General features: G+C 37.2%; 1 protein-coding gene across 1 annotated transcript in view; it reads right to left on the bottom strand.

The window, feature by feature from the left end:
• LOC150083188 (winged helix repair factor 1-like) overlaps positions 1–26,428 on the bottom strand; it is a 141,401-nt gene that overhangs the window by 78,878 nt on the left and 36,095 nt on the right. Inside the window, exon 4 of the mRNA XM_090377092.1 lies at positions 10,975–11,104. Coding sequence (XP_090233218.1) covers positions 10,975–11,104 — 130 coding nt within the window. The remainder of the gene's footprint in view (positions 1–10,974; positions 11,105–26,428) is intronic.

Genomic DNA, 26,428 nt, shown 5'->3' with positions numbered 1-26,428 from the left:
AGTCACGTACACTTAATCACCGCCAATTTAAGGAGTATTTGGCAGACCTATTTTCGGATTATGAAGATGCGTTTTATTATTGTGAAGTGAGGTGGTTGAGTAGAGGTAAAATGTTAAAACGATTTTATGATCTGAGACAAGACATTGCAGATTTTATGGTCATAAAAGAAACACAATTAACCAAGTAAAAGATGATGGTGTAAATGATGAGGTGTGTGATTTAACATTTCTTGTAGATGTCACCAGATACCTAAACGAATTGAATCTCAAATTGCAAAAACAAGGACAATTGTTTCATGAACTTAGTTTATTACAAAGCTTTCTGTAATAAACTAAGATTGTTGGAAAGTCAGATAAGAGCTAAAAATTATCATTTTCCTACTCTAGCAACTCATAAAAATATCCCTTATAATTGTTATGGAGAAGAACTGAAGGCATTAATAGAGCAATTTGATACGTTTGCCGAATTCCAAAACAAAGACTCCACATTCGCTATATTTGCTCGTCCGATGGATACTGATGTAAATAATGTGCCAGAAAATTTATAGATGGAACTTATTGAGCTTCAGACGGATTTAGTGCTAAAATCACAATTTAATAACATTGCTTTGACGGATTTTTATAAATTTTATTTGGCGGAAGAAAAATATACAAATTTATGTGCCTTTTCAAGAAAAATCATTTGTCTTTTCGGCAGCACATATATGTGTGAACAGTTTTTTTCAAGGATGAAATACAATAAATCAAAAATTCGGACAAGAATAATGGACGAAAACCTCAAATTCTATGCGATTATCCTTAAGTAATATTAACATCAATATTGATAGTCTCGTAGTTCAAGTATAAGGCCAATCTTCACATTAAATTGTTATGTTGTTCATTATATTATAAAATATATGTAGAGCTTAAGTATTATATTATAAATAAATGAAATATGAAGTAGCAACTTGTTTTAATTCATAATATAATAAAATATTAATTTATTTTATTTAATAATTTGGTCTGGCCCTTGACTTGGAGACAGAATGATAATTTGGCCTCCGAACTAGGAAAGGTTGCCCATGCCTGCTGTATACTATTAAATAGATTTCATAAATCCAATTAAATGTAACGAAATAAAAAACAAGCCACAGACTGCTATGATTATTTGTTTCATAATAAAGAAAACTAGTATAAATTTAAAATTATAAGTGAAAATATAGCATGATACATAAATGACCAATATCGTTTGGAGATGCCCTCCAATATTTGTCTTCATATTGCATGTTGTACCAGAAGTGCCCTGTATATGATTGGCTCAGAGATGCCAATATAAATTTCATGGGCTTGCCTGTGTAGAAGCAGTATGTCAGAGATTAGAGTTTGGATTGGATCTTAATTATTAAGATCCAATTAAAATCATTATTAAATTTTCTAAATTATTCTTTCCATGGTATATTCTACTTTCTTTTACCATTTCTTTTCCAGCTGCTCGGATTGTCAAGCTTAAGAAAGTTGTTATCCCTTTAGGTTTAGGTTCTCTAAAATTTTTGGCATTTGCCCTTTTACATCTAAATTTGATAATTTCATGGTTTCTATACTTTCATTCTATATTTCCTCTGCTGAAGTTATTGACTATACTATTGATTTCTTTCAAAATACTTTTATATTCCAGCAATATTGGTCTCTGCTGCTTTGCATATTTCTATATCTGCTTTGCATATAAAAGACATATTTAATATTTTTCTCTACAGTTTACTTTTACCTATTATTCATTCATCAATTCTCTTTTTAGTGCTGCAAAGATTAAATAGTTTTAAAGCATAATACATACACAAATAAGAAAAGACAAACAACTGTATATCCTAACTTTTCAAGTCACAAATGGCATCATTTATGGTAACACAATATTTTAATAACAAAATGAATCCAGTGCAAGTTTATTTCGATGTGCATAAAATGAACATTGAAATATTTGTGCTTCCAGAAGCTGCCATCTGTGCCTTCTTAAAATGAAATTTCCAATTTCACAGGAAACTGTGTTCATTGAAAAATGAAGTTATATTCCCCTTTGTTTGAATATAAATGAATCCATGGAATATATGCTTTCGATCCAGCTCTGTCACCTGTGACACGTTCACAAACCAAACATTTCTTCCTTATTTCCACTACACGTAGTAATTTTTTATATCTAAGTTTCTTAAAACCATATGTTTACCTTTAATAGCAATTTATGTGGAGGTAAACCTGAAGGCACCAGAAAATAAAGTGTTTCGGGTGTTACAGAGTTGTATTCTTCAGCATTACAACTATCTGGCATAATTTGGTCTGATGAATAAACTATTTCAATTCTCCTGGAATCTTAATTTCGGATAAAATTTTTTCAATCAGCAAACAGTATTATTTGTTGCAGCTAAAATTGCACATTGAAACTTTTCTTCCAAAGGAGTTTTGATACTTCCAAAAATGTCATGTATTAAATTTCCTGAACTGCAAACATTTTCAGGAATCTCTATTTGATCATTTTCATCTTTAACCACTTTTATCTTTTTTGATTTTTTTTTTCTTTTTTATCGATGATTGGAGTTTCAGTAGAGCTATCAACAATTTGTGATTCATTTTTTTGCTCTTTTCGTATCTTTCCTTTCTTAATTGTGAAGCCTTTAACTTATTATAATCACTTTGTTTTCTTTAATATCAGGATTTTTAAGTGCTGTGCTTCATACTCTTCAAGATCTTTTCTTTTCTTCTCAGCTTTTCTGATACGATCTTTCTCTTTTCTATTACTGCCATTATTAACAACATTGCTAATAGTTGAAGAAACTTCTGAAAAAACTGAATTGTTGCCTTGAGACATGTAGAATTCTAAAATTAAAACCAACAATTAACAACGGCTGAACTTTCAAAATTGTGTGAGGTCATAATGCTACTACATGCTATCAGGTAATAAGTCATCGCTGTGGTACATGCAGCTTAATTTAAGAATGACGTGCGCAATCGTGGCCTTTGAGATGGACCTGTCAATTACTCTGTTGTGGTATGATGCAATAATAGTTCGCCCTGCCTTGCGGAAAGCAAAAAAAGTGTGCACACGAAAAAGTACTACTTTCAGAAATATTCTTTTATATATATAGATTTTGCATATATCTCTTTTTTAACCATTATGTTCCTCTGTAAAAAAATTATATATATGTATCCTTGTTTCATATATATAGTCCTCTATTTATGATATTTCTATTTGTAATTCTTTACAATAGAGGCATCAATATTTATAGCATAATTTTTGCTTAATTTGGAAATTTCAATTATAACAAAATTATGAAAATTGAAATAAGTTCTAGAGTTTATTTTTCTTATCACAGGGATATGGTGTTTAATTTATTGTGCTATTATGCAGTGCGATAAGTGCAGTATTCTTGCATTAATTCTCTGCCAGTCTGAAACTCTCTGCACATTGTAACAGTAACTCTATGAAAATAGAATCCAAATTGCTGCAAACCAATACAGATGGTGAAAAATGGGCTCCAAATAAAGCTACATGTACAATAGCAAAAAAGTCATGGAACCAATCTTGTCAGAGGTCAAATCGGACATAGAACAAGCAGTTAACTACCCTTAAACCACAGTAATGATGATTCAGGTGAATACAGTTGAAGCTCTACAGGGTGTCTCAAAAATATTGGTACAAACATTTAGGGGAGGTAGGTAACATATAAAGGAATATGAATCGCATAGGAACCCATAACTGGAAACGTCACCGTAAGTTGGTAGATGGCGCTGTTCATCAGTTCGCGAGAAGGAAAATTTCTGGTTTACTCATTCAAGCAGTAGTCGCCACATGAAGAGCATGCATCGATATACGAACTGTGAGCTGGCAGACACGCACCTAGTGTATGGATTAGCAGAGGGCAATGGACGAGCTGCTCAACGAATTTATGGAGAATGCTTCCCAGACAGACATGTACCATTTGTTTGCGCATGTGCATCAAAATTTGTGCGATTATGGGTCATTTAGAGGTAACAGGAGTAGTGCGGGCAGACCATGTTTGACGCGAACTCCTGCCATGGAAGAAAGTGTGTTGATTGCCGTCCAGAATAATCCTACTACCAGCACACGTGCTGTTGCCTCTGCCTTAGGTGTGTCTCGTTGCAATGTACAGCATGTCTGGCACGACAATTCCTTACACCCCTTTCATCTCAAAGAGTTCAGTTACTGCTCCCCCAAAATCATCCTGCACGTGTGGCTTTTGCGCAGTGGTTTCTCCAAGAAAGTGTTCAAGGCTTGAATTTTCCAGCCTATGTTTTGTTCACGGATGAGGCTCATTCAACCAGCACAATGCTCATGTGTGGGCTCACAACAACCCACATGGTGTGCACCCCCATGCGGCACAACATCGCTTCGCAATAAATGTGTGGGCAGGTACGGTCGGTGACTGCTTAGTCGGCCCATACCTGTTACCAACCCACATGAACTCCGCTAAATATCAGATCTATCTTGAACAAGTTCTACCAGGGTTACTTGACGATGTTTCAGCAAATGTGAGACGCAACATTTGGTTTCAATGTGACGGGGCACCCCCATTATGGAAGGTGTGTTCGTGACCATTTGAACAGGCATTTTGGGCATCGATGGATTGGCCGTGGTGGACCCGTTGCCTGGCCCCCACGCTCACCTGATTTATGGAGCCTTGATTTCTTTCTGTGGGGGGGGGACACCTCAAATCTATCGTGTATGAATCGCCTGTGGAGACGGAAATGGATCTCGTGGCGAGACTTATCTTCGCTGCTGCTACTGTCAAAGAAACTCCAAGTGTGTTCGACCGTGTCTGACAATCCATGCTGCGTCGGTGTCACACATGCATTGCGTCTCATGGTGGAACCTTCGAGCATCTGTTGCAACATCATGAAATGCATCTATCTCGTATTCCATTGTTAATATTATGTCAAATAAATGTTTGCCACTAATTATCGTCTTGTCATTTCTACTTCTTGTGCCTCTGCTACCACTTTCCCGTGACGTTTCCAGTTATTGGTTCCTATGCGATTCACATTCCTTTAGATGTTACCTACCTCCCATAAATGTTTGTACCAATATTTTTGAGACATCCTGTATATAACAATCTCCCAGTGGAATGAGAAAAACAGTCATTATATCGAAAGGATATTATATCAATCATTCATAAAATCAGCAACAAAACAAGTAAAAGTTTGAACATTTAATGTAATCTACTAATACAATATAGTATAATCTTACTTATAATATGTACTACAGTTTAAATAAGATAATTATGATTGTAATTTTGCATTGATTGTAGAGCGCAGTAAGGTTACAATTAAATTATAAATTTCACTACGTATACCTATCAAGATAAGAGAATTGTTTCATAATTTAAAATAATCTAAAACACAATGTCAATGGTAGAGCATGTTTTAAAAGAGAATTATGAAGGTGCACGATAGCACCTTCATCATTATTAGCCATATGGTGCAATGAAGCCCGAGGCTTTTGCTGCACTAGCCAAAAACAAATTTCTGAGTTACCTTGTGTGTGTGTGTGTGTGTGTGTGTGTGTGTGTGTGTGTGTGTGTGTGTGTAAGAGAAGAATAAGAATATCCAACTCAGGACCCTGAGTGTGCCAAGCCATACTCAGCGCAGTCAGGCTGCACTTGAAAAAAATCGAAATACAAGTTCTAATCCTTGATGGGCATCTTTCACTGAAACTTCTTGTTCGGCCACAGCCTCATCATCACTACAAATTTCAGAAGATTCCATTACGTCTGCAATGAGTTCCTCTTCACTTGTGCATATCCTGAAACAGTCAACCTCAGCATCCACTTCTGTGTAATCTTTGAAGCTTACGTTTTCCTGTAAGTTTAGGTGATGATGCACATTCTCAAATATGTTTTCTCTATTATCCGACTGTTCTTCGCAATTAATAGAGGAAGAAGCATGCAAAACTTCATACATTTCATCAATCAAGGCGGTAAAATCTCCAATCTTGAGCAGCTGGCAATCACTTTTTCATCAACTTCATCCCATGCTGAAACACATTAGCATTAGCAAAGGCACATGATGCAAGAAAACAAGCTTATATAGCATCAGCCAAACAAAAAGAAAAAAACCCTTATTTCACCCATCCACTAGCTCCAAATTATCAACTTCTACGACATATAGAAATTTGTTCCAGCAATCAACCACCCGCTGGCTAAAGGAAAACTTCCGCACATCTATCCTACAACCGTCTTTCCTCAATTTGAATTTATGCTCTCTCAGGTGATTATTCTGAGCAAGAAGAAGAATCCCATCCCCATCAAGCATGCTCAAACCATTCAAGGCTTTATACACCTCAATCAGATCACCTCGCAGGTGCCTAGTCTCCAGACACTGTAATTTGCAAAATTTAAGCCGTTCTTCGTAAGAGCATCCCTTTGTTCCATTCACTAATCTTGTTGCCCTTCTCTGTACTCATTCCAACAGCTCTACAGCCTTCTTAAAATGAGGCCTCCAGACCTGTATACGGTACTCAAGGTGTGCCATGCCCATTACCTTATACAATGGGTTAATCATCTCTTTATCCCTGCTAGAAAAATTCGTGTATATCATTGACAAGACACTATGAGCTACTCTTGCAGACTGTCTGCACTACTCAGAAAACTTCATATCTGCCTGCACAATTACCCCCAGGTCCTTTTCATTCTCTACCACTGTCAGTGTAGTACCACAGAGTTGATACGTCACTCTGGGGTTGCTGCTTCCCATATGTAGTACTTTAGATTTGTCAATGTTAAACTTCATTTGCCACCTCTCAGCCCATCTGCTCAACTTTTCTAGATCCTGTTGCAGCAGCGTACTGTCATTAGTGTCCTTAACAACCCTGCCAACCTTCGTATCATCTGGAAACTTGGACATTAATCTTGCTATACCATCATCAATATCATTTATAAATACAGAAAACAACAATGAACCCAATATTGAACCACGAGGGACTCCACTAATAACATTAGTCCACAATGAACAGTGTCCATTGATCACCACTCTGTCTTCTCCCACTCAACCATCCCTTTATCCATAGCAGCAGTTTGCTTCCAATGCCACACTGCTCCAATTTGTGCAGCAGTCTTCCATGTGCAAGACATAAATATTGCTTGCAGGATGTCAATTTCGCACTGATTTTTGCTTTCATGACATAGCACAATTTTGTTTAATGGCATTCGTTTGTAGTTTTTCTTAAAACTACCGGATTACACCTTGATCAAGTTGCGCTAAAGAAATTATGTCATATTTGGTGGTAGGTACTCGACAGTGATTGCACATAGGTTGTTTACTTTACAATGAGAGGTGCAGTTATCCACAAACAGCAATATTTTTCTATTCTTCTCACTCATCCTGCGATCTAAGTCTCTAATCCATTCTTAATAGATTTGTTATGTCATCCATGCCTTTTGTTTTGCGCGATAAATATTCGGTAATGTCTTCAAACGTTTAAAGCAGTGGGTTTCAACCATGGTGCCACGGCACACTAAGGTGCGTAACAACATTCCAGGGGTGCCATATCTTTTGGGTTTAAGTTAGTTAAAAAATTTTTTTTTAAATTTATTTCATTATAAAAAAGGTGTATGTATCCATTGTACTGTATCGTTTTTAATTTTGTAGTGATCTATAATTGATATTTATTTAGTACTTCTATATAAATAATAAAATTATTATATAAGTATATATAATTTGTATTATTAAATGTAATTTTGTTTCTAATTATATTATTATAGTAACTATCATATAATATATTTTTTTAAAAAAAATATATATATATACACAGAGAGAATTGGATTATTAAAAAGGTCTAAAGCCACTGTGTTAGGTATTTATTTTGGCCAGGGGTGCCATGAAAAAATTACTGGGACACTAAGGGTGCCATGACCCGAGAAAGTTTGGGAACCTCTGCTTTAAAGCATCGAGGCTTCTGAGTTTTCCCAATGATTAAAGGAGGAAGCTTCTCTGTGGCAGCCACGTTTGCTGCTAGAAGAATGGTAATCTGTTGTTTGGCCTTTTTTCCACCACTACATTTCTCGCCGTTAAAATGTGTTTCGTCCTGTAGAAATTTAAAAAAGAGTCCAGTTTCATTTACATTAAAGATGCCATTGTGGTCATATGTGAGCAAAACATTTTGTAAACTATTATCCTTCCATTCCTTTGTAGCGTTAATGTCCATGGCTACACTTTTGCAATGCACTTTTTTGAAAGCCAGGCAATGACGAGTCTTAAATTTCTAGAACCATCCATTTGAACTTTTAAATTCTTCAATATCCATTCAATGTGCAAACTGAATTTCATCCATAGGTATCAGCCGTACCATCTACAGGAACGTTTTTTGTATGTATCATCACTAACCATTCCAAAAGTACCTTTCAAGGTCCGGATACTTTGCCTTTCGTGCTCAAATTTTACCAGGTGCAGCAGATTTCTCTAAACTTTCAATCTTTTTCCGATCTTTCAGAATAGTGAACAGAAAACTCTTAGGTAAGCCAAACTGTTTGGTGGTGATGTCAATCTTAGAATGCACACCATTATCTACAGCTTGCAAAATCCTAATTTTATCTGCGATTGGCAAAGCTATCTTGGAGCTATACCAAAAATTAACTTCTAGCCAATATTCATTTCATTACCTCACTGCGAGAAAAGAGCGTGGGAAAACTTAACAAATGATTTCTCGTGATCGGGCTGCAACTCATCAATTACTTCAATACATTTGAAACATTCTGTCATTTTTAAATGCAAATATTGTAAAAAAAAAAAGTAAAAATCCAGAGTAAGAAGTAGAAATTTATCGTTGTTATAGAGAAATCCTTTTATTTTCAATTTTGTTATACTGAATGTAAAATAGCATTAGGTTAATGAGAAACTGGCCGGGACCAACCATATAGGACATTAAAAAGAAGGTTGATAATATGAGCTTCGACTGTAATAATAAAATTAAAGAATTTTCTCCACAGTGTGATAACAACAACCGAATTGCTTTCTCTTGATTCATGCCAGAATCATGAGAGTAAGAGATCAAGATCTGAACAAAATGGAGAGTATTTAGCTTGTGAAGTAAGAAAAACAATGGCTTTATTTTAGGATTAGATTGTGTTCATTCAGGATTACTGTGTGAAGAAAAATTAAGATCACAAAACCCTTCTCAACTGGTAGTGATTACCAGATTCCCGACTTGTTACTGCAGCCACACGATAAGCAAACAAATATTTGCAAGTGATGAACTTTAACATACATATACTGAATTATAGATAAATGGCATCTCAAAAGAGCACATACTCTATTTAAGGCAATTAATTAGAGGAAAAAACTACATAAATAACTTAGAACCATACTCTGTTAATGTTATATCTGAATTACATAGTATATACAAAATAAAGTGCCATGAATGCATTAAATAATTATTTAACAACTGTATCAACAAAACTGTAACAAAGATAGGAAATCTGTTTTTGGCACACATCCTCCCATATCATATCCATGGGAAAATCACTTCTGATTTATGAAATACTTGATGGGAAGATACTGCATTTCATTAATTGGGAGATTATAGTATTTTAACAAATTCTTAAATTACATTGCAAATGTGAAAAACTGAGAATTATTACAAGCTTATATTTATTTTCACGTCCTTCGATATATTTTACTTAATAAAACAAAACATTAGGACATGGCCTAAATATATATCCAAGTGTTATAGGGGTCTTATTACTTTCCCTTAATCTAAATCATTTCTATAATACTAGTTTTCATAGACCTAGCAGACTCTTCAGTAGGTGAAAGCAACAATGTTCACAAATGGCAGCATCAACTGAAGAATCTCCCAGAAGTCGTTTTGGGAGATTCTTCCAAAAAATCAGCTAACTTCACATCCCATTAGCAACTTTGCAGACATGCAAGTACAAATTTAAACATAAAAGCTTTTAAGCTCTTATGTTACTTAAGATAGCAACAGAGATATGGAGAAAAGAACCATAACCTGAACAAGATTCCTTGCCATATTTGTGGCAATGCCAGCACATTGTAAAGTCATCTTTTCAGACAAATGTGGACAATCTCACATCCATGGTGTGTTGAAATATTTATTTATGGAATAAAATAAATCCTCATTTTTATCAAGAATCAGAGCATAACCCTGAAAAATTTCTTGAAAATTATAATCTACAGAAGTTCAAGTCTAATATCAACGTATGTTTCTTCATCTTCTCAACCTTTAACCCATGCATGGTACTAAGTACTATTGGTTCTAATACCTCTCATATTTGTGGTTTTCATAAAAAAATAAATAACCCACTGCACAGTATATTGTGGGCAACAATATCAAGCCACCACTTGTGTGGCCCATATTTTTAATAAAAACCGATTAACCACAGCTATTATTTAGTTTGCTGAAGGACTGGTTTATCTATTTTGCTTACCCCCACATTGAAGAATTAAATCTCACTGGGTAGGTGTAGTTTTCAGAAAGATGATATTCTCCAGTCACAATGGAATACCCCTTGAATACTTTAATAATAACATGCTTCCAGATAAGAGGGTTATTTCACTTTCCAGCACCACTTGACTGATCTCTTGAGAATTCAGATCTGCTCTCTTGCAATAAAACATTGTATGGAATTATTAAAGAAATTACCAAAACATTGTGGAACCAAAAGGTTGAAGGATGCTGTGAAACATCAGAAATGTTCCACAGCATCCCTCTCATGTTACAAAACATGGCAGTATATTTTCCTTTATGAAAAACATTAAGGTGCACACATGGATCACCTTGACATATTAGGAACCATTTTGTTAATTATTTTATTAAACATTACACACAAGAATAAATATTTGTCCTACTGCACAACTTCAATTTCATTTCTGTACCTCTCACTCTCATGAGAAATGAAATTTAAGTAGTACTACGCAGGGTTACAAAAAACTTAAGACAAAAGACCTAAAACTTCAAATTTTCTTACATACCCACTATTGGGTTCTTTCCACAAATGGAGCAGATATGCTTTTTATAGTCCTCTGTAAATACAACTGCTGTTTCATCTTCTTGGATGTTCATTTTAAAAAGTGTTATTTCTGCTGTATTCCACAAAATATTCTAAATTATTAACAAATGGAATAAAATGAGCTTAGTCTTAATGTTTATTTTGTCATTAACAAAATATGAAAAAATTCCTGAATATTTTTAAAGGAAATAAAAAAAATAAATAAATAAAAAACGCTCCAATATATTTGAAACAAAACAGCCTCGAAAATCTTCATTTTATTTAAAACATTTTTTTTTCTGATCTTAAATTATGGCATTTCACTAAAAAGTCAGCCTGAGGATCCTTCACAATGCATTAAATGTTGCAACTAATTATTCTTTTTGTCTTTTAGAAAGTGGAAGCCAGAAAGCTGTTAACCCAGATCAGTCTTTTTGCCAGAACAAAATTCAGATATATTTTTTCCAAATTAATAAATAACTAATTAATGAATATTCACAATATTACATTAATACACCAACCGTTGAGTTAAAATAATTTAATACTGTATATATACAAACAATACACAGGATACGATACTGTAACATAATCTATTTACAATAAGTGATAGTGAATAAAGCCTAAAAACAAAATAAAATACAAAATTTTAAAATACAACAAAATATATAAGATTAAAAGCGTTAAACTATACAATTGTAGCTTTCAGGGGCGTCTGCCTCCTTTCTCAACAAGAAATAATACTTGCGCAGCACATCCTTAAGTATCAGGTTCACGGCACACGTGGTTGATCAGGCTGTTGTTGTTGTTTGGTTTTTAGGAGCATTAGCAACTAATGCCATATTGCTCCGGGGATATGCGGTGGTCATTCCCTAACCTTTCCGCATCCTCCGTATTTGGTGGGCACGGGCTCGAACCGCGGTCTAATCAAGAAGCGTGTGCTATGCACTGCTGCTAAGGAGGCGCCTGGTTGATCACATGAACAAAAATTCGTACACGTGCCCCAGAACTGTGCTCGGGAACGTGGTAAACAGAAATGCTCATCTTTTCAGAGGACTATAGCCTCAAAAAGGAGGTGAAGCTGCACACCCCTATCCCTATTCATAGTATTGTTATCGGATGAGCAAATCCACAAGCTCTCGAGCCACTTGCGGTCCCAGAACCTATGCACTTGATCAAGGATGACAGCATTTTCTGGGGAGACCTGGTGCTGTCTTTCCCAGAAATGTTCAGCAACAATGGACTTACCAAACTCTGCGGTCTGTATGGCACTCGTGTGTTCCCCCCAGACGATCCTTAAGCCACTGCCCCATTTCCCCACATAATATTCCCCACAATCCAGGCATTTATTCTCATATATAACCCCACTACTGGAATCCCTTGATATGGGGTCCTTAAATTTAAGGACCCCTCCACTGGCTAAGGATTGTCTGGGGGAACACACGAGTGCCATATAGACCGCAGAGTTTGGTAAGTCTGCTGTTGCTGAACATTTCTGGGAAAGACAGCATCAGGTCTCCCCAGAAAATGCTGTCATCCTTGATTGGGCGCATAGGTTCTGGGACCGCAAGTGGCTCGAGAGCTTGTGGATTTGCTCATCTGATAACAATACTATGAATAGGGGTGTGCGGCTTCACCCCCTTTTTGAGGCTGTAGTCCTCTCAAAAGATGAGCGTTTCTGTTTACCACGTTCCCAAGCTGCTTCCGGTTCTGGGGTACGTGTACGAACTTTTGTTCATGCACATAATCAACCATGTGTGCCGTGAACCTGATACTTAAGGATGTGCTGCATAAGTATTATTTCTTGTTGAGAAAGGAGGCGGATGCCCCCGAAAGCTACAATTGTATAGTTTTAACGCTTTTAATCTTATATATTTGATTGTATTTTAAAATTTTGTATTTTATTTTGTTTTTAGGCTTTATTCACTATCAGTTATTGTAAATAGATTATGTTACAGTATCCTCTGTATTGTTTGTATATATATACAGTATTAAATTATTTCAACTCAACAGTTGGTGTATTAATGTGATATTGTGAATATGAACTTTCCCAAACTCAGAGGCCTTTTTGAAGATCTAATTAACGAATGCCATTATAAACCTGAAATTAACTCCATTTTAAATTATTTCCTTTTTTCTCATGTTCTGAAAATTCTTTAATATTTTTCATTTTGCTCAAATACACAGTGCAACCAATACTGCTTAGTACTCTTAACTGGGACCATAAAAGAAGTGCTGATCAAATTTGCATTAAGTGTTGGAGAATTATCCATAGGAAATAAAATAAATAATTTTAACTATTTTTTTTTTTTTCTGGTCAATGAGCAGTGCTTCTGGCTGATTTCAAGGCACCATTTCTTTACATAACAATATAAAATGCTGCAGAAACATTTAAACCTTAAATACATAAATTATGCAATAAAACATAAATACAATATACATATATATATTCACAGAACTACAAGAAAATTTACCTTAAAATTACATCTTGCAATAACATTAATTTTCAGATCTCTCACAACTACTGAATTATTTTATAGTGATCATTTTAATCAAGCTAATTAAATTTATGTAGTGTAAATTTAGTACGCTCCCGAATCCAATCTTTCTTAAAATGTCCAATTTAGTTGCCAGTGACAATTTTTTTCAATATCTTTTCACATTCTTTGCATTATTAGCAACTTGCTGACTCAATCTCTTTGAGGCCATTTTAAAAAAAAAATGAGAAACCAAAACTAAACTGAAAACTGAGAGTAGCTACTGCACAGTGTACAACTAAGACAACTTTCTGTCAAGAAACAACAGTTCCTAAAAAGAGCTTTTATAAACAAAACATCAATAAACTTCAGTTACTTAGATCACAAGACAGACTCGCTCTTTCCCATACGATCAATGGGCGAGAGGATGTAAAAAGTGTATAATTTTTTAACCTGCAAGGAATGGAATGGAATGGTGCATGTAACCATAGCATTTTATAGCTGTGGATAGAGGAAACTTGTGAAGCTTCCTGTGTCCATAGCTGTTTGTACTAGACAGAAAACTGCCTATTACAAACAGCTACAGAAAATTAATATACAGAGTTGCAATTTATTCAAGTCCACTTATAATTATGTGGACATGAAAAATAACTTATGAGTCAATATATAGGCACTTATTTCCCATTTGCCCAGAAATGCAACCATTTTTTTTGTTAATTGCTTACTTACACCTTCACAATGGAGGGAGTATTAGTAACAATGTGAATAAGACCAATGTATCGGTAAGACCAATACATTGTGAATAAGACCAATGTATCGGTAAGGGCATCTAATCCACGTGTTGGACAAGTTTTGCAACTCCCATGAATGCTAAGTTTTCAATTATATTTAGCCATTTTATTGACTTAATTGTTAGGTTAAATTATTTTCTATAAGTAGCTTATAGACCTAGTCAAGCTCTGTGGTTTATTTTGAATTTAGATAGCATGAATTCGAAAGTAATTAATACCTCGTGCCGTAGATTTATTGTTCGTAACTTGCTGCCATTGTTGTACAATACAACGTATACATCATACTAGATAGCATAAGGTTTAACGGAAAACTAGATAGCAAGTACAGTAGTTTCAATTAATCAGTAAAATTTACTAATCTTATTAAATTTAATTGTCAATTAAATTGTACTTTTTTAACTAAAGAAATATAACGACCTAGTTTTTACAAAAGTAATATTATAAATTAATACATATAACTTGATAGAGATAAGAAAGTCATATAATGTAACTCAGAGATAATATTCAATACTGAAATACATATATATAGTGTTATAACTGCATGGGGATTTAAGTTTAGGGTTATATTTTGTATTGGACTTTTATTCCAAATTGAATAATCTCAGACCAGAGCAGCAACACAAAAGGCTCAAATTAATAGGAGTGCTGTGGCTCAGGGGAGAACTGAGAGAGACAGTTGCCCTCTGAATCAGAGCCTTTTGAAATGCACTGCTTGCAGAGCAATCAGGAACGGTACATGATATTGCCAAGGAGAATGTCTTGGTGCGCGCGTGATGTAAGTAAGTAGTGTGAGGAAATCACACAGCATTGTTATGGGGACTATATGAGAACTTGAAGGACAGGGTGGATGCCCTCGAAGGATTTAAATTGAGGGGGCCCATCAAGCTCTCAGCTACGCACATCAATGCCAGCGCTTGCACTTGAACATCACGCAGCACAGCAGCAACCCCCAAAGCAGAATGCACTGGTTCCACAGGAACTAGTAGTTATCAGTGACTCTATTGTCAGGAAAACAGGGAACATACTGTGCAAACAGGATAGGTCAAACAGGACTAGTGAATGTCTGCCGGGCGCAAAGGTTAATGACGTTATAGAGACTTAATGACTCTACAATCTACATAACGACTTAATATCATCTTTTAAGGGCACAAAGTGTGATATTGTTGTACACATTGGCACTAATGATATTAAGAGTAGGAGACGGCAGAATTACTTAACAAGTACAGGTAACTGTTGAAAAAACGCCGTGAGTTAGAATTGAATTTGAAAGTGTCTGCAATTCTGTCCAGACACAATAGGAGGGAGTATATGATGAGAGCCTTATCGATCAATTCGGCCCTGGAGAGATTGTGCAAGGCTCAAGGGGTAGAATTTTTCTCAGTCTGTTTTGTGCTTTTTAACAGGAGAGACTGCTTCTACAGGGATGGGATACACATAAACAGAAAAGGTGCAAGATTATTTGCTGATGTTATCGAGACAGAGTTAGGTGGGCCGGAAAACTGCTAGATTGGGGTGAAACAAGGACTAATAGATTAACAGTAGACTGGAAAGCAAGGCAATGGGGATTTCCAGGACTGTTGGGAGTCATAGTGGAACAAATAAATACACGGGCTGTGTTAGGGTAACTAAGAGTAGAAACAGGTGCATGTATACTTACATGTACACCTATGCTAGGAGTATAGTTAATAAATTTGATGAGCTCGAAGTGCTAGTAAAGACATCAAAGGCAGATACTGTTGGGATATCAGAGACTTGGTGCCACAGACATAAGCAGTGCAGAATTGGAATTTGGGGAGTACAATGTGTACAGAAAGGACAGGAAGGGAAGTGAGATTATGTTGTTAGTTAAGAAACACATAAAATATAAGGAAGTGCATCCAATTGATGTTGGTGGACAATGCAATGTTGAGTCTGTTTAGTGTGGCATAAGCATTGGGAAAGGAAAAATAAGAGTAGGTGTGTGTTATAGGCCTAATGAATCTGATGAGTATAATGAGCAATTGTGCAGAGAAACAGAGTGGGCCAGTAAATCAGTGTTTATAATGGGGGATTTTAATTTCCCAAAGATCGGCTGGAATTTGTGGATTGGTCACTCACACACTAGCAAGGCTTTTGTGGATTTATTGGATGATTGTTTTCTACAGCAGCATATTTGGGAGGCAACTAGAGGGAGTAATACTCTTGATCTGATTATCAGTAGTGATTCTTCATGCATTAAGAATCTGCCGATAAAGGAACCACTAGGTGGCAGTGATCACAGTGTGCTCAAGTGGGATTTACTCAAAGAGGTAACTACCATCAGCAGTAAATGGAAGGGTTTTTGCTTTCGTAAAGGTGACTATGGTGGTCTGAGACAGTATTTAAATTCTATATGGTGGGACCAACTGATGATGTTATCAACAGCAAATTCAAAATGGGAAGCATTTAAAGAATTAATCTTGGAAGCTACTAGGCTTTTCATACCAACTAAGAAATATTGTTCAAGATTTAGGCCTAAATGGATGTCAGATGAACTAATTAGACATGTGGCAGAGAAGAAAAATGCATGGGATACATATAAATCAACAGCTGACACAGAAGCCTATGATAGATATAAGCTGGTCTGTAACAAAGTCACAAAGGAGGTTAGGCAGGCAAAGGCAGATTACAAGAAATCTTTGGCAAAAGATGCAAAGAAAAACAGCAAAGACTTCCTTTTAGAGTTTACATAATTACTTAGGTAAACTCTAGAAGGAAGGGGATGAATCAGATTGGTCCACTTGATATCGATGGTTCAACTTTTGATGATCCTGTTCAGGTAGCTTCCTGACAGAGGTGTATTAAACTCTGGCAGTAACCTAGATAATCTTGAAATAACTGAGCGTAAAGTGGAAGAGAAATTGTTGAAGATAAACATAAAAATGGCACCTGGGGTGGATGGAATCTAACGAGTTATATTAAAGGAGGCAGCAAAGGAAGTAAGGAAACCTTAGCCATAATTATGAGAGCTTCTTTGGACTCAGGGGAGGTACCCATGGCCTGGAGATGTGCAAATGTGACCCCAATTCACAAAGGAGGATCACAGGGCAACCCAAGTAATTATAGACCTGTCAGTTTAACTTCTGTTCCAGGAAAATTAATGGAATCACTGGTTGAAGAAGCACTGCAGGATCATCCAGACAAGACTTCAGCTATATCGATGGTTCAACTTTTGATGATCCTGATCAGGTAGCTTACTGACAGAGGTGTATTAAACTCTGGCAGTGGCATTGGAGGCAAATTGCTGCTATGGATAAGGGGATGGTTGAGCAGCAGAAGACAGAAAGTGGTAATCAATGGACACTGCTCAACGTGGACTAAAGTTATTAGTGGAGTTCCTCAGGGTTCAGTGTTGGGTCCGTTGTTGTTTTCGGTGTTTATGAATGATACTGATGATGGGATATCAAGTTTAATGTCCAAGTTTGCAGATGATACAAAGGTTGGCAGGGTTGTTAAGGACACCACTGACGCTATGCTGCTGCAATAGGATCTGGAAAGGTTGAACACATGGGCTGAGAGGTGGCAAATGAAGTTTAACATTGACAAATATAAAGTACTACATATGGAAAACAGTAACCCCAGAGCAACGTATCAACTCTGCGGTACTACACTGACAGTGGTGGAGAATGAAAAGGACCTGGGGGTAATTGTGCAGGCAGATATGAAGTTCTCTGAGCAGTGCAGAAGAGCTGTAAGAGTAGCTCATGGTGTCTTGTCAATGATATACAGGAATTTTTCTAGCAGGGATAAGGAGGTGATTATTCCCTTGTATAAGGCAATGGTTAGGCCACATCTTGAGTACTGTATACAGGTCTCTGGAGGCCTCATTTCAAGAAGGATGTAGAGCTGCTGGAACGGGTACAGAGAAGGGCAACAAGATTAGTGAATGGAACAAAGGGTTGATCTTACAAAGAAAGGCTTAAGTTTTGCAAATTACAGAGTCTGGAGACTAGGCACCGGCAAGGTGATCTGATAGAGGTGTATAAGGCTTTGAATGGTTTGAGCATGCTCAATGCCAATGCGATTCTTCATCGTGCTCAGAATAATCAGCTCAGAGGGCATAAATTCAAATTGAGGAAGGACGGATGTCGGATAGATGTGCGGAAGTTTGCCTTTGGGTAGCGGGTGGTTGGTTGGTGGAACCGACTTCCATCACTTGTTGTTGAAGTTGATAGCCTAAACAAATTTAAGGCTCAACTGGACAGGTATTTTGAGCGAACGGAGGGGTGAAATGGGAGCGGTGTGCTTTTTTTTTTTTTTTTTTTTTTGGCTGATGCTGAATAAGCTTGCTTTCTTGCATCATATGCCTCTACTAATGCTAATGCTAATAGCTCAGAGACAGCATGGTTTTCTTAAGGGAAAGTCTTGCCTGACCAATTTGATTGGATACTATGATGTGGTCAAAAGACCTGGATGCAGGGAATAACTTTGATATCATATATTTGGATCTTAGAAAGGCTTTTGATACTGTTGCACATGGAAGACTGCTGCACAAATTGGAGCAGTGTGGCACTGGAGGCAAATTGCTGCTATAGATAAAGGGGTGGTTGAGTGGCAGAAGACAGAGAGTGGTAATCAATGGAAACTGCTCTTTGTGGATAATGTTATTAGTGGAGTCCTTCACAGTTCAATATTGGGTTCATTGTTGTTTTCTGTATTTATAAATGATATTGATGATGGTATATCAAGCTTAATGTCCAAGTTTCCAGATGATAGAAAGGTTGGCAGGGTTGTTAAGGACACTAATGACAGTACGCTGCTGCAACAGGATCTAGAAGAGTTGAGGAGATGAGCCAAGAGGTGGCAAATGAAGTTTAACATTGACAAATGTAAAGTACTACATATGGGAAGCAGCAACCCCAGAGTGACGTATCAACTCTGTGGTACTACACTGACAGTGGTAGAGAATGAAAAGGACCTGGGGGTAATTGTGCAGGCAGATATGAAGTTTTCTGAGCAGTGCAAACGGTCTGCAAGAGTAGCTCATAGTGTCTTGTCAATGATATACAGGAATTTTTCTAGCAGGGATAAGGAGGTGATTATCCACTTATATAAGGCAATAGTCAGGTCACACCTTGAGTACTGTATACAGGTCTGGGGGCCTCATTTCAAGGATGTAGAGCTGTTGGAACGAGTACAGAGAAGGGCAACAAGATTAGTGAATGGAACAAATGGGTGCGCTCTTACGAAGAAAGGCTTAAGTTTTGCAAATTACAGTGTTTGGAGACTAGGCACTTGTGAGGTGATCTGATTGAGGTGTATAAAGCCTTGAATTATTTGAGCATGCTCAACACTGATGAAATTCTTCCTCTTGCTCAGAATAATCATTTGAGAGGGCATAAATTCAAATTGAGAATACATGTGTGCAAGTTTGCCTTTAGCCAGCGGGTGGTTGGTTGGTGGAACAGACTTCCAACCTTTGTTGTGCAAGTTGATAGCCTATATAAATTTAAGGCTGAGTTGGACAGGTACTTGGAACAAATGGAGGGGTGAAATGGGGGCATGTTTTTTTTTTTTTTTTTTTTTTTTACTTCCATTCTTTGAAACTTTACTTTTTTTCAATCTAACTTTAATTACAATTAGGTCATTTTAATGTTCACATTTTTCAGATTACATGGACTCAGCAGCTTGCAATGCTGAGGTTTTTGTGATTGATAATAACTTTACTCAAATTGTTCAGTACTGACCAGAATACTAGACCATCCTAATCATATAAATCCAAGAGTGATGGATCTTCTTCTTGCCCAAAACAACCCTTCAAAGTACACAGTTAATATGGTCATTCTCTAGATACCCGAGAGCACAAATTGATGATAATTGCTTCTCCAATGGAGCCTTTCCTTCATGGCCATTCCCAGCCTTGTTTTGGCATCACAAATATGCAAAATGGGACAATCTGTATGATTTTTATTCCCATTTTCCTTGCTTGGATTACTGTTAAAATCTTCATATTCCAGAGCTTGTTTAGATATCAGTGAATTATTCTTGTAGGAATAAAATCCTTTATCCTCATTCCACCAGAAAATGTGGTTGTTTATTTAAACCTTGGTTTTCAATAAATGATTACGGCTGTTCAAAATAAGAGAATAGCACATTATAGCATTAGCATAGGCATATGATGCAAGAAAGCAAGCTTATGCAGCATCAGCCAAAAAAAAAAAAAACCACTCCCATTTCATCCCCCCCCCCCCCGTTCGTTCAAAATACCTGTCCAGCTGAGCCTTAAATTTATTTAGGCTATCAACTTCCACAACAAGGGATGGAAGTCTGTTCCACCAACCGATTACCCGCTGGCTAAAGGCAAATTTTCGCACATCTGTCTTTCCTCAATTTGAATTTATGCCCTCTCAGGTGATTATTCTGAGCAAGAGGAAGAATCCCATTGGCACTGAGCATGCTCAAACCATTCAAGGCTTTATACACCTCTATCAGATCACTTCGCCGGTGCCTAGTCTCCAGACACTGTAATTTGCAAAACTTAAGCCTTTCTTCGTAAGAGCAACCCTTTGTTCCATTCACTAATCTTGTTGCCCTTCTCTGTACTCATTCCAGCAGCTCTACATCCTTCTTGAAATGAGGCCTCCAGACCTGTATACAGTACTCAAGGTGTGGCTGACCATTGCCTTATACAAGGGAATAATCACCTCCTTATCCCTGATAGAAATATTCCTTATATCATTGACAAGACACCATGAGTTACTCTTGCAGCCCGTCTGCACTGCTCAGAGAACTTCATATCTGCCTGCACAATTACCCCCAGGACTTTTCATTCTCTGCCACTGTCAGTGTAGTACCAGAGTTCATACGTTGCTCTGGGTTACTGTTTCCCATATGTAGTACTTTACATTTGTCAATGTTAAACTTCATTTGCCACCTCTCAGCCCATCTGCTCAACCTGTCCAGATCCTGTTGCAGCAGCATAGCGTTAGTAGTGTCCTTAACAACCCTGCCAGCCTTTGTATCGTCTGCAAACTTGGACTTCAAGCTTGATATACCATCATCAATATCATTTATAAATACAGAAAACAATAATAGACCCAACACTGAACAATGAGGGACTCGACTAATAACATTAGTCCACGATAAGCAGTGTCCATTGATTACCACTCTCTGTCTTCTAGCTGTCAACCACCCCTTTATCCATAGCAGCAATTTGCCTCCAATGTCACACTGCTCCAAATTTTGCAGCAGTCTTATATGTGAAACAGTATCAAAAGCCTTTCTAAGATCCAAATATATAATATCAAAGTTATTCCCTGCATCTAGTTCTTTTGTGACTGCATCATAGTATCCAATCAAATTGGTCAGGCAAGACTTTCCCTTAACAAAACCATGCTGTGTCCGAGCTATAACTGAAGTCTTGTCTAGATGATCCTGCAGTGCTTCTTTAACCAGTGCCTCCATTTATTTTCCTGGAACAGAAGTTAAACTCACGGGTCTATAATTACTTGTGTCAGCCTTTGATCCTCCTTTGTGAATTGGGGTCACATTTGCACATCTCCAGTCTATGGGTACCTCTCCTGAGTCCAAAGAAGCTCTCATATTATGGCTAAGGGTTTGCTTACTTCCTTTGCTGCCTCCTTTAATATAACTGGATAGATCCCATCCACCCTGGGTGCCTTTTTTATGTTTATCCTCAACAATTTCTCCTCCACTTTACTCTCAGTTATTACAGTCATCTAGCTCACCGCCAGAGTTTATTTCACCTCTGGCATTCCCCTTCCTGAATAACTCCTCATGTGTGAATGTAGATGCAATATACTCTTTAGTTTGTTAGCCACCTGAGCAGGATCCTTAACTGTTGAACCAACAATAACCAGTGGACCAATCTGATTCATCCCTTTCCTTCTAGAGTTTATATAGGTAAAGAACTCTTTTCTGTTTTTCTTTGCATCCTTTGCCAAGGAATTCTCATAATCTGCCTTTGCCTGCCTAATTTCCTTTGTGACTTGGTTACAGACCAGCTTATATCTATCATACGCTTCCATCACCCATTAATTTATGTATCTGATGCATTTTTCTTCTCTGCCGTATGTCTCATTAGTTCATCTGACATCTATTTAGGCCTAAACCTTGAACAATATTTCTTAGTTGGTATGTAAAGCCTAGTAGCTTCCAAGTTAAGTTCTTTGAATGCTTCCCATTTTGAATTTGCTGTTGGTAACATCATCAGTTGGTCCCACTGTATAGATTTAAATACTGTCTCAGACCATCATAGTCTCCTTTATGAAAGCAAAAACCCTTCCCTTTACCCCTGATGGTAGTTACCTCTTTGAGTAAATCCCACTTCAGCCCACTGTGATCACTGCCACCTAGTGGTTCCTTTATCTGCAGATTCTTAATGCATGAAGAATCCCTACTGATAATCAGATCAAGAGTATTACTCCCTCTAGTTGGCTCCAAAAACATGCTGATGTAGAAAACAATCATCCAATTAACCGCAAAAGCCTTGCAAGTGTGTGAGTGACCAACCCACAAATTCCAGTCAATATCTGGGAAATTAAAATCCCCCATTATAAGACTCTCTGATTTACTGGCCCACTCTATTTCACTGTACTGTTTCTTATTATACTCGTCAGAGTCATTAGGCCTATAGAACACTCCTACTCTCTATTTTGATCTCCCAATGCTTATGTCACACCAAACTGACTTGGCACTGCACTGTCCAGTGATGTCGACTGGCTTCACTTCCTTGAATTTTATGTGTTTCTTAACTAATAGCATAACCCTTCCTCCCTTCCTATCATGTCTAGCCTTTCTGTAGACATTGTACTCCCCGAATTCCAGTTCTGCATTCCTTATATCTGTGTGACACCATGTTTCTGATATTCCAACAATATCTGCCTTTGATGTTTTGAGCAATACCTCAAATTCATAAAATTTATTTACCAAACTCCTAGCATTGGTGTACATGCAACTGTTCCTATTCTTAGCTACCCTAACACAACCCATGTATTTACTTGTACCGCAATGATTCCCAGCAGTCTCTGAAATGTGCTGCATCTTGTTTTCCAGCCTGCTGCTCATTCCAATAGAAGCAGTGCAAGAATCACTTTCACCTCTGCCAGTGGCTACTGTTAATCTATTAGTCCTAGTATCCCCCCAATCTAGCAGTTTCACGACCCACCTAACACTGCCTCGATAGCATCAGCAAATATTCTTGCACCCTTTCTATTTAAGTGTATCCCATCCCTGTAGAAGCAGTCTCTCCTGTTAACAAAACCTTGGTTTTCAATAAATACATTATGGCTGTTCAAAATAAGAGCACAGCACATTATAACTGGCTTGTATCCAAATCTCCAATTTCACTTTCTTTTTACATTGAAACTTGCAATAGTTGTAAAACTATTATTTATCAATACAAACTCAATTTTGAACAGGCTAAGAGTAGGATTCTTTCTTCTTGTCTAAACAGTATTTGAGATTTCTGGTCATTGTCCAAAGCTATTGACCACAACTTTTGTCCATCTATATTTCTCCCTCTGTTACAACCTGATGTAACAGAGGGGGGGATATAGTTCTGCTGCAACTTCAGCTAAAGATAAACCAACTTATGTGCATTACACATTTCTTCTAACTCTAGTATAGATGACCTTGGTAACTCACTCACAAGAAGGATGTTAGAAGAATTCTGAACAACAATAAGAGAGCTCCAGATCCTAATGGCATTACTCCAACTATTCTCAAAACCTGTGCTCCTCAGTTTGCTTCTGTTTTCAGTTGCCTTTTTATAGTGATGCTTTTTCTTCTGCATGAAACTTGGCTCATGTTCAGCGAGTTCTTTAAAAAGGTGAAAAAACCCCTCCCTCTGAATAATTATCCCATTGCACTTACATCGCAAAACGGTGAAACAATTTGTCATCTGCAATCTCCCAAATTGCCTCGGAACTTTCAATCCCAAATTGCATCGGAACTTTCAATCTCATCAATGATCATCGACATGGATTCTCTCACTGCTGATCAATTTCTGATTTGCTGGCTTATTCCAGCATATCAGAAGTGACAGAATCCATTGGCTTATGTTACTCATCTCTCTGGACAAATTCAATAGGAAAGTATGGTGAAACTCAAGGTTGCTCTTGAAATTTCTAAGGCTTTTGATCATATCTGGCATGCAAGTTTTCTAAACAAGCTCCCAACTTATAGATTTCTAACTATGTTTTGCAATTGGGTAGCCAGTTTTCTCTATTATGGGTCACTGCAGGTGATGGTGGATGGGTGTCTTCTGACTTCTCAACTAATTCTGGTGTTCCCCAAGGTTCAGTTCCCACTCTTTCCTCTTGCGTATTATAGCATTTAGCATTTCCACTCAACTTCCACTGAGTGTAAATGCTATCTACAGTTCTGCTGATGATGGCACTCTATATTCCACCTTCCAGTTTGAGAAACCTTACTCAGACAAAGAGCTTCAACTTCTTGAATTTCCTCTGTAAAATGCTAATCTGCAAGTAATTTTCTAGTGGCCAAAAAAAAAAAAAAATCTAAAACTCAGCCCTTTTCCTACAAAAAACAGTTTACTGCTTATAGACTCATCTTGTTTATGAGTGGGTGATTCAGTGTTAAGGAATGTTAAAGATTATGCTGGTCCAATAATGTTTCAATAATCTTCCTCTTGTATCCTTACATGAGATCCCCATGATTGGTGATACCCATTAAAGTTACCTAACAAGCAGCACAAAGGTGTCAGTATTTGTCTTACAGGTTCGAGTTCTCTGGTAGTAGTAAAGATACAGTTTGAAAAAATATATACAGAAACAACATTAATGTTGTTTATAGCATTTAAAGAGAAATCTGTTGGGATGGAAAAGATGTGAAGAGATGATGTGAACAATTGCATGCAAGAGAATTGCTACACCTCCATATGCAAAGGAGGAGAATGTGTTCCTGTTTTTTAATACAAAATTTTACCCTTGATTTTAGCATTAGCATTAGTAGAGGCATTTGATGCAAGAAAGCAAGCTTATGCAGGGTCAGCCAAAAAAAAAAATAAATAAAATAAATAAATAAAAAATAACCACTTCCACTTCACCCCTCTGTTCGTTCGAAATACCTGTCCAGCTGAGCCTTAAACTTATTTAGGCTATCAACTTCCACGACAAGGGATGGAAGTCTGTTTCACCAACCAACCACCCGCTGGCTAAAGGCAAATTTCGTCACGTCTATTCTACATCTGTCTTTCCTCAATTTGAATTTATGCTCTCTCAGCTGATTATTCTGAGCAAGAGGAAGAATCCCATCAGCATTGAGCATGCTCACACCATTCAAGGCTTTATACACCTCTATCAGATCACCTCGCTGGTGCCTAGTCTCCAGACACTGTAATTTACAAAACTTAAGCCTTTCTTCGTAAGAGCATCCCTTTGTTCCATTCACCAATCTTGTTGCCCTTCTCTGTACTCATTCCAGCATCTCTACATCCTTCTTGAAATGAGGGCTCCAGACCTGTATACAGTACTCTAGGTGTGGCCTGGCCATTGCCTTATACAAGGGAATAATCACCTCCTTATCCCTGCTAGAAAAATTTCTATATATCATCAACAATACACCATGATCTACTCTTGCAGCCCGTCTGCACTGCTCAGAAAACTTCATACCTGCCTGCACAACCACCCCCAGGTCCCTTTCATTCTCTACCACTGTCAGTGTAGTACCACAGAGTTGATACGTTGTTCTGGGGTTGCTGTTTCCCATATGTAGTACTTTACATTTGTCAATGTTAAACTTCATTTGCAACCTCTCAGCCCATCTGCTCAACCTTTCCAGATCCTGTTGCAAGTAGCATAGTGTCAGTAGTGTCCTTGACAACCTGCCAACCTTCGTATCGTCTTGCAAACTTGGACATTAAGCTTGATATACATTCATCGATATCATTTATAAATACAGAACACAATAATGGACCCAATAGCACTGAACCCTGAGGGACACCACTAATAACAGTAGTCCACGACTGAGCAGTGTCCATTGATTACCACTCTCTGTCTTCTCCCCCTCAACCAATTTGCCTCCAATGCCACACTGCTCCAATTTGTGCAGCAGTCTTCCATGTGCATCAGTATCAAAAGCCTTTCTAAGATCCAAGTATATAATATCAAAGTTATTCCCTGCATCCAGTTCTTTTGTGACTGCATCATAGTATCCAATCAAATTGGTCAGG

This window comes from Mastigoproctus giganteus, chromosome 7 (assembly GCF_048544385.1).
Source record: "Mastigoproctus giganteus isolate SK-2022 chromosome 7, ASM4854438v1, whole genome shotgun sequence".
NCBI classification, from domain to species: Eukaryota; Metazoa; Arthropoda; class Arachnida; order Uropygi; family Thelyphonidae; genus Mastigoproctus; species Mastigoproctus giganteus.
Note: the sequence above shows the minus strand (reverse complement) of the source record. Positions and strands in the feature narration are given on the sequence as shown.